The 10,105-nt window shown below is 43.1% G+C and overlaps 1 protein-coding gene across 1 annotated transcript in view; it reads left to right on the top strand.

Annotated features, from left to right (window-relative positions):
- Window positions 1-7,561, top strand: part of LOC307084860 (protein lin-28 homolog A-like) — a gene marked incomplete at both ends in the record, with an annotated part of 8,077 nt that extends 516 nt beyond the window's left edge. The window contains 3 exons of the mRNA XM_079749364.1: window positions 912-1,090; window positions 3,808-3,986; window positions 7,336-7,561. Coding sequence (XP_079605490.1) covers window positions 912-1,090; window positions 3,808-3,986; window positions 7,336-7,561 — 584 coding nt within the window. The remainder of the gene's footprint in view (window positions 1-911; window positions 1,091-3,807; window positions 3,987-7,335) is intronic.
- Between the last annotated feature and the right edge of the window lie 2,544 nt (window positions 7,562-10,105).

The following is a 10,105-nucleotide window of genomic DNA, read 5'->3' as shown; positions in this document are numbered from 1 at the left end:
GTGAGGAATGGGTTTTGCTTCCAGGCCTCTCTTCACAGGGAGCCCAGAAAAACCCCCGTGGAAAAGGACCTGGAAACCAAAACCTAGTAGTAAAACACATGGAGAGAGTGATGTAACTCAATGTGATGATTTATTCCTTTTTGGGTTACTGCTTCACCTTGACTTTATTATTGTTGATCAAGGATGCACTTAAATGTCTGGTCTGTTTGTCAGTTCCGTTTTAAAGTGAGATAATATAATACGACATATAAAGCTACATTTTTAAAATCGGAGATAATGAGCCTTACAAATAGAATCGTGTTTGACCATATAACTAAGTATTATTATTGAATAAGGCCTTTGTATAATTGTGTTGTTGTTGTATTGTCGTTTGTTCAATTATATACCAAACGATTAGAAGGTTAGTATTCGTCTTAGCCTAATTAAAGCCTAATTAAAATAATACAATTAATAACAATAACAACAAAATCAACATAAAGAACAGGTCAAAGGGTTATTACCCAAATCATAATGATCCGTTCCACAGCAGAATATGGGCCTTTAATATTACACCTAAAATAGGCCTATCCCTAAACTATTCATATAATTTCGCCTATATTGAAAAAAAAAATCGATCCTGTCATCAGAATCGAATTTGACGTTTGATTGTTTTTCGTTTGTTACTCATCTAGACTTTGTTAATAATGTATATATTTAATTGAAAAGAAAGCCAACAACCTAATCTATTAAATAAAAAAATAAAAAACGCCAAAACACGTTGGATTCAGCACTTTACCCAGGCAATGAGGCGCCATACGTTCAGCTAGGCCTCTGACACGCCCACTCCTCTGATACACACGTCACTGCGAATCGCGTCAATTACCGCGGGAAGGTTTTTGGATTAAACCGTTGTTGTTTATTTTGTCGTACAGGAGGCCGTGCACAAACAGAAGAGGAGGACGCGTCGGGGTCCGAGGAGGGCGCGCTGCAGGTCTCGCACGGCAGCGGTGCGTGCAAGTGGTTCAACGTGCGCATGGGGTTCGGGTTCCTGTCAATGACTACCAGAGATGGGACGCCCCTGGACGAGCCTGTTGATGTTTTTGTTCACCAGGTAGGCCTCGACGTAAAAGGCCTCAGTCTTAGGTTCTGAGATCTGTCTACAATCTTTGGTATATTGTAAAATAATTCCATTAACAATTTGGATTTACCTCTGAAATTACAACAAATCTCTCTCTTCTGATCTGCTCTAAACAACTAATCGAATTGAGGAAGCCGTTTAACTCCAGTGAAATCAAATCACACTGTGGAACCTTACCAGCAAAGCTAATAATTCATATTTAATGTCACCATGAGGCATGGAAAGGATGTGTTTAGGTCAAGATATACCTAATGATTTATCTCTACCTTTCACCTTGGACCATAAAGGGTTTGTGGAAATAGCCGTGACTGCCTGGCACAAAGGAGTGGCCAAGGGGAAAGCCATATAAGGACAATGGAAGAGCTCCTTTGTGCTTCTCTCTCTTTCTCTCTCTCTCTCTCTATATATATATATATATATATATATATATATATATAAAAACAGATACCTTCCAAATTCAACGTCCAACTACAACACAACAGGAAGTAGAGACCCCCGCCCTAATATGGGTGCCCCTGTTAAGGCAAGCTGAAGAAAACAAACGTTTTGGAGGGCGTAATGTGAGCCGTCGAATGGCGGCTCGCCGCAAGTTGTCACGTCAAACATTACCTGAGGATTAGCACACCTTTTCCAGTAAGCCAGGGGCTGGGGCTTTGTGTGATGGGTGCTGACCTCCCCCAACCACCCACAGTTCCCCACATGCCTTAGAGATATAGAGAGGGGGGGGGGTGGGGCTATTGGCTTGAGCCTTCTTCCGAGATGGAAGACTTTGGACCTGGGGTTGGTCTCAGGAGTTTTCCCATTAAAGGGAGCGGGGGGTGGGGGGTTTATGCAAAGCAGGGAGATAAGAGGGCTCATTCCTGTCCGTCTCCCACCACTGCTGCTTCCTGTTATAAAGCCATTAAACCCAACCTGGCTGGGTGGACGCAGGCCCACCCAACACAAGGCCCTCTGGATCGCTGTGGGGATGCCGTGAAGGGTTCGGGTTTCTCTGCACTTTGAAAAGAGCTCTGTCACTGAAACATCCTCTTTTTATTTTTACCTCCCTGTGACTTACAAAGTTAGGCTCGGTTTGTCTTTGAGTGTTTGTGTCGATATCCCTCCCCTGCTCTCACATGCTCTACAGAGGTAATACACGGCTTTAACACAGAGGTGTAATGGTAGGGGGATCCCAGGTGTATCTCATGAGGTTGATTACGGGCACTGGCTAGCCTCCAGACCCGTCATTAACTTAATGAGCAACTTCTGTTGCCATTCACGCCGCGCGACACCTCTGTGACGAAGGCCTATCAAGTGATAACCCTGATCCTAGCTATCCTCATCTCATGCCTAAAGCAAGGTGCTTTGAGTAAGCTTATTTTGGAGAGCGAGAGAGAGGGCTGGAATTACGATGGAGTGGTGTTTTTCGGGGACAGGGGGGCCCGGGATGAAACAACGAAGGTGTCTTGTTTAGTTCCGTCCAGAGATTGGATATGGATTCTCTTAATCGACTACATCTCCACCTACAACATTGTTGAGGCTCCTGGGACTGTTGACTGACACACACACAGCTCATAGGAAGTAAAAGAACAGGAATTGCATTTTGGTAAACTGGATATGTATAGGATAAAAACGGGTGACCTTCCCTTGGCATAAATACAGCAAGTGTAAAGATGGCCATGAATCAAGCGCCCCTCAGCCTCTAACCTCAGGGTAGGAGAGGGAGGTCGGTCCCATCCGTATTAAACAAAAAATAGTTTTCCAATTAACGAAACGTTCAAATCGAAAACCAGTTTAAATACTGAGACAGACAAATAAAGAGAGCGGTGGAGAGAGACAGAGATAAGAGACTGCTGTTTAGCTTTTTACTACAATAGTGTGGGGAATATGATCGAAGTGAACCTCAGAGGGATAAGGCGTTGTAGTGACCTGGTGTTTGGCTTCACAGGGGCAACTCCCCGAGGAATGCACACCTCCCTGTGCATTACCCAGCCACCCCCAGTACACTGGTCAGTTGCAAGTCGCTTGACCAGATGGACTCGTTTAGGAGGAGAATCCATCGCTTTGCTACTGAGAGAAAAGGGAAGGGAGAAGGGGAAGGGGATGGCAAGGGCAGGGGGGGAGGTTTGGAATGCTGTTGGGGGGAGGGGATAGGGACACACACACACACACACACACACACACACACACACACGTTGGCCCCACACATACACACACGTTGGCCCCAAAGGGGAAGGGGTGTAAAGGAAGCATTGATGTTTTAACAGGGCTGTCAATGGGAGTGGACTTTACAAGAGCCGCATGTATTCCCTGGGAGAGAGGAGAAAGTGTGTGCCTAGATGTTTTCTGCGTGGCAACCCCACCTTTGGAAATTCTTCTGAGTGCCGTCACTCTCCATTCAAGCAGTATGTCTTTGTGGCTTTTGTCACTTCGACAGATATGAAGCTTTTGTGCACAGAAGTTTAACAAACAGCAGCTTCTTTCTAAGCTTCTAAGGTATGCAAGAACGTGAACACAACAGTACTTTTATCATTTCATACAACATTTGTACAAGTCCTATATCACTAAGTATAGCACTTCAAAAAAAGATCGCTATGGAAATTGTTGAATTTGTTGTTGGAAGCCAAACTACAAAAGAGGTACACAGACACACACACTCACACTCGCTAATGGCTTGAAAAAACGTTTGTGTTCATTTTCAATACCCACAGAGCAAACTACACATGGAGGGCTTCCGCAGTCTGAAGGAGGGAGAGGCCGTGGAGTTCAGCTTCAAGAAGTCCTCCAAAGGCCTGGAGTCTCTCCAGGTCAGCGGCCCAAACGGGGCCCCCTGCCTAGGCAGCGACCGGAGACCCAAGGGGGCCCAGAAACGACGACCCAGAGGGGACCGGTCAGTCTGATAAACCTCTATCCACCCACTGCTTTGCATTCACATCCACGTTTCATCATGCAGAACTTCTCTTCACAAAACTCAAAGAGCAATTCAAAGTGCTTCCCAACATGTATATGCAAAACAGAGCCAAAGATAAGAAACTGAGAGAAATGATAAGCAAAATAAAGGAAGTCTAAACAGAGGGGTGCATAGCTGCTTTTTGAAAGTGTCCACAGTGTATACAGAGCTAAATTCCAAGGGGACGGAGTTCCACAGTTTAGCAACTTCAACCTCTAAAGCAGGGTCTTCTTTGTCTTAAGCCCGGAGCAGGGAACAACAAGCAAACCCTGATTAGAGGAATCCAATTCCTACTTGAATTATGTGGGTGTAGGCACTCTTTAATGTAGGCAGGTGCCTGATCATGCAGGGCTCTGAAATAACATCTGCACCATTATAGTTTGTAGTAGTAAGATGTGTTACACATGTTTTTCTCACATGTTGAGAGTTAAAAAATGCATGCACTCTACTAACTCAAATCCCTACACAGCCGCACAGCCCAGGAAAACCTAAGTACCTTCTGTTGCTTTGACACTAAGCTTGGCATGGCAAATGATTCTCCAACACACACCTGAGATGATCTTATTTTGAATCTTTCTTGAGCTCCCACATTACTTTGCTTTGTATTGAAGTAAATTGGAAGAAGATCAGTATAGGTAGAAGATCAAGGGTCATGTTTAACCACGTTCAAGATTATCATTTTGCAGAATGTAGGATGGAGACAGGAATCGGTCAATTTAACAATGACGTTTTGATAGAAAACTTTTTGTTTTCTGTTTATTGGATAAAAAAGCAAGCATTTTTTGTGGCTGCAGCTCTCACTTCAGGATAAACTAGCAATATAGATAATGAAAAGCTTGATGTTACAACCATTCAAAACCACCAGATATAATAAAGCGATTATGGCAACATATCTAATCACCGTTAATCCTTGAAAAAAATAGCTCCGTTGCAGATGTCACTGAAGTTTATTTTAAGATTTATTTTCTTTAAAAATCAATTCAGGCAGTTGATCGACAATAGCTCTGTTCTTCAGAAATTGACTATAATATATCCTATTAAACAGCTTCCAATCATAGATAACTGCTTGATTTTGCCCTTCATACATAGACAATGTTTAAAGAAAATGTTTGCCGAAGAGAAATGTTCTTCTTCCACGGAGGAAAGGATCCCTCCCCTTTAATTGATAACAGATGTAGGTGAGCTGAGAGGGGTTAGAGGTGACCATTGCCTTGGCAACAATGGGATGTGGCGTGGAAAGGAGATGGTTGGTGGGGTTTTGGAGCAGGGGGTGGAGGTAGGAGTTGACGGGATGGGAGGGGTGGGCTGGCAAGGGCGAGGGTCAGTAGCGAGAGACCGAGGGGTCAGGGTTCAAAGGTCGGCAAGGTATTGAAACAAAGAGCTCCCTCTTACACGCCTCCCGGCCACCTAAACCTTGGTCGATACCCCGTCCCTCCCTGGGGGAGGGGAGAGGGTGGGGGTGGTGGGGGTTGGCTGTGGAGGGGCTTGTTGTGGTGGTGGTGGTGGTGGTGGTGGTGGTGGTGGTGGTGTTGGTTGTGGAGGTGCTGCTGGTGGTGGTGGTGGTGTTGGTTGCGGAGGTTCTGGTGGTTGTGGTGGTGGTGGTGTTCGTTGTGGAGGTGCTGCTGGTGGTGCTGTTGGTTGTGGTGGGGGTGGTGGTGGTGGTGGTGGTAGTGTTGGTGTTGGGGGTATGTTGTGTAGATGGTAGTGACGGTGCTGGTGTTGGTGGTGGTCGTGGTGGGGGTTGTGGTGTTGATGGTTATGGGGGTGAATTGGGGGTTGTGGGTTGTGAGGCATGTGGTAAAACAAATGAAAAATGAGAGGGAAGGAAGGAAGTCGAGGACCACCTTGAGATGATCCAGATTTTTGTGGAGGTGAAACCCATATATGGCCAGGCAGGTTTTCTGAGGTCACCGAGGCAGACCTCTGCTGAAGAGTGTTAGGTTACCATGTGTTTACAAAGCCCATGTGCCGCTGGGGGGGGGGGGGGGGGGGTCCCCTATAGACCCTGTGTGAATATATGGTGCTCATTGCACAGAATGGAATGCTTTCATTACTCACATGAGGTATGTTGAGGTGACAGAAAGCCCTAAATTATATTACAACATTTGCGTTCATGAACAGAACTGAGCTGCATGCAAAAACTTTAAGTCAACACAGCTTCAGATGTGTTTTTAACACTGGAATGTGTACAACTAAAAACCTATAACATCATAAAACCTTTACCATCATAAATGTTCGAGGAGCGGACACAATAAACTACACAACCCCACTTCCTGTTACTGTGCTAGCTGAATCACCAAGCGCCCAATGGAGTGGACATGACAATAAGATAGTCAGATAGATAGTATCATCGCACAAATCTATCAAATCTCTATATGGTTTGCTATGCAACATCACTTTATCATATCCTCATCGTATCAACCCATGATATTCCCCTGAACGTGCCAACAAAGATCGCCGTACCAGTTGGACATGTGTGTCACCTTAATCGGCTCTTATTGAATTTAGCCAGCAGAGTTTGCACACGCACTATTCTTATCACGCTATCGATCAGAAGCACGGGATCAATAAGCGCGAGCAGCTGCTGAGGTAGAGCTCAGTCAATCACGGGAATAAAGTATTGATTTTATGGTTAAAGCAGTGTTGGCGTAAGCGATCTGGTGTCCACATTCATAAAAGTTATGTTAGCAAGTTGTTCCAAACAGGAAAATGAGGTTTAGAGTGGCTGGATGTGGGGCGAGAATTAGACAACGCTTGTATCCTAGCATGATCATGCATTTCTATTTCTATTGTCATAGGATCTGGAGCCGGATTCAGGCATCCTCCTTTGGTCCAGCACTTTTGACAGTTTTAAAGATAAACACCATAGTTTAGAAATTATAGGATAGGCCTCTATTTAATTATTTGATCTGTTGTCAATGATAGACAGGCAATTTACATTGAACAGAGACTTACATAAGATGGCATAGGGTGTGACTTGATTGGGTAATGATAATACAGTTTTAATGTTAAAAGCAGCCATTCGTCAAGCCATGTATCAAAACCCCTACAGTTCACATCTCTGTGTCTCCATGCAAAAACATGTTTATCATTCCCCCTTTACAAGAGTTTGTTGCCCTCTGCTGGGAGTAAGAGACTACACTGGTTTATAAAAAAAATATTGGTTGTAGAAAGCCACAGCAAATATTATATTTCATAATATTGTGTGTGTTTGTGTGTTTTACCTCTTGATCTATCTATCTCAGTCACTCAGCGCGTGGTTCTGGTGTTCTTCTGTTCATTGATCTAGATGCTACAACTGTGGAGAACCGGACCACCACGCCAAAGAATGCCAGCTGCCGCCGCAGCCCAAAAAGTGCCATTTCTGTCAGAGCTTCGCTCACATGGTGGCCAGCTGTCCGCTCAGAGCCCAGCCGGCTCTGGCCGGCCCTCAGGGAGCGGGAGCCCCTCAGAGTGGAGCACCAGCCCAGGAGGAACCACCGGGACAGGAGCCCGACACGGAGGGCTACGACTGAGGACCCCGGCAGGGGACTGGTCAGGGGGAAGACAAGATTAAATCACTCACACACGTATGCACGCGCACGCACACACACACTCACACCGCACCACACACACAGGAACACACAGGAATGCTGCCTGTGGAGCTGACTACCTCAGGTTGTATTTATTGAGCAGTGTGATAAATAGTTTGTTGCTCAGTAGCTGAGCCTTTTAATTGCCAAAAGACATATCGATCATAAAAAAAGAAAAGAAAAAAAATGCTTAAAAACAAAACAAGCGCAAAATTATGTATTTGTAGTTTTAGCTATCAGCTGTTCATCTGCCTTAGATACGTGTCTTTGCTATGTAACGAAACAATCCTTAACATGGGATGTTCCTATGACTATGGTTTGACACTTTAGTGGAAGAACAAAGCTCAGGCACTCTTATCAGGGATCTAGAGTTTGAGTCACTGAGCAAGATGATTTTGAGATTCATGCATAATGCATGAACATATGGTTGAACATATGATTGTGTACTACTATGGCAGACAGTAGTACAACCCCACAGCTAGTGGAAGAGAAACATTTAACAGTGAGCTAAAACTAATGAATGATCATTCTGTAACAATAGCTCCACTCAAAAAACAGAAACAAATTTTTAAATACAATCAAATCCATGAATGTAGACCGAACATTGTCTGTGTCCCTGCAGGTAATTCTTTGATTATGTTTTAAATGATGTGATCTTCTTGGACTCTGCGGCCAAGTGAATGTGAAACTGTGAATGTTGCCACCACTGTTGCCAAAAGGCCCATGGCCATCGACTCTCACGTGGGGTCAGTGTTGTCTTTTTTAGTGTTGAAAAAGAGCAATCTTACCAAAAAAAAACATGTCTACACAAAGAAAAGTTACAGTGATTTGAGACCGCAATGGACCTCTCCATTGCTAGCTGTAATTGTGGGAACCTGAGTGCAGAGATCATAAAAACTAGCCTTTGTTCTCCAGACCGTGTTAGCTGTTTGTTTCTTACTTGACTTGAAACCCACAGTTAATACCGCAGGGTTCTATTCAACCTCTCAGGAAGGTCTTTTTTCATAATGCATAATGAATGAATGACTTTTGTGTTCATATTTTGATCTCGCACTGTGCTGGAGAAGCTGTTCTATATTCATGATTGTAGATATCTTTTATCTTTTTATATATTTGCTATTTATTTTGAAGATCATTCTTCTGTTTGGCATCACCCAGTCAATGTCAAACTCTCTGTCGGTCCAACGTTGTACATTCTGGATTAAGTACTGCAATCTTACATGGATTGGTGCCATATCCAAAATGTGTTCCAACAAATACCTCAATCACCATAGCTGTATTATTTGAATGCAAAAAACGATCTGCTACGCTCACAGAAGTAATGCACCCAAATCTATAATAATTTTTGCAACATGATTTCATCATCCCCCCCTTCTGGGGCTGAGGGCAACATAATGCAATAGTCTTCAGAGTGTTTGTCAAAAGGCATTGCTTTCCACTCCCTTTTGTTTTGTTTGACATTTCTTATCTTGAATTCTGGGAGAATCATCTACATTATTCAGTTCTCGTGCCGTTTTTATTAAGTTATGCAGACATCGTCTTATCGTGCTGGAAGGCCAGTGATTTCTAATTGCCAAATGAGTAATGCACTAACTTCACATTATTGTCTGTTAGACAATGTGGAACTGCAACGATAAACCATTGTGTTGTCATGTTTGATAGACTGAAATCCAGGACATTTTCTTTACCACAGAAGACAGTCCTGCTCTTAGATTTTTGTTTTATTATTTAACATTTTTAATTAATAGATGTCGGACAACTTTGGTCTTTATCGAGTCCAAGGTGAACTTGACTAAAATGAACACAATATTTATATTGTTGATTTAATTTTCCACTGTAAATATCCAGCATATTTATCATGATATGAATATCCTGTTATGAGTCAGCATGGTAATCATAGAATATAGAATATTCGGATAGCATAGGATAAGTTTCAGGTAGTATGTGTAGTATATGATTAGTATAGGGGCCATCTAGATCGGGGAACAATGCTTTCTTTAAAGACCTTTTAGTCTTGGGAAGCCAGACTTCTGCTTGCAGAATGTATCATCTAATATTGAAGAGCAAAAGTTTAATGGGAAAGTGCGTCTGCATAGTTTGCTGTCGTCATATTTGAGTTCTCCCACACACTCCAAAAGCTAATGCAAAGTAAGTCTGGCGAAGGGATATTTAGAATATTTTAAATCCAAGCTAGAGAAGCATTAACACTGATGACATTTGAGGATCTATCTCTTTGTGAGTTCACTCATTGTTTTTTACTATGGCATTGCTCCCTGTGGCCTATTTTAGCATAACGTGTATTTTATTGTGTGACCACGGCAGGAATTATCTTGTCAGAAAAGCTATACAAGTCTACCTCAATTTGTATCTGAATACTGGTTAAGATTGGCATACTTTTTAAATGAGCAGATGTCCAAAACCATTTTGTTTTGTTGTGTAATTTTGTTGCTTTCTGTTGTGTATCTCTACTATTTATATTTAACATTT

The sequence above is a fragment of the Pollachius pollachius genome, assembly GCF_949987615.1.
Source record: "Pollachius pollachius genome assembly, chromosome: 13".
NCBI lineage: Eukaryota > Metazoa > Chordata > Actinopteri > Gadiformes > Gadidae > Pollachius > Pollachius pollachius.
Note: the sequence above shows the minus strand (reverse complement) of the source record. Positions and strands in the feature narration are given on the sequence as shown.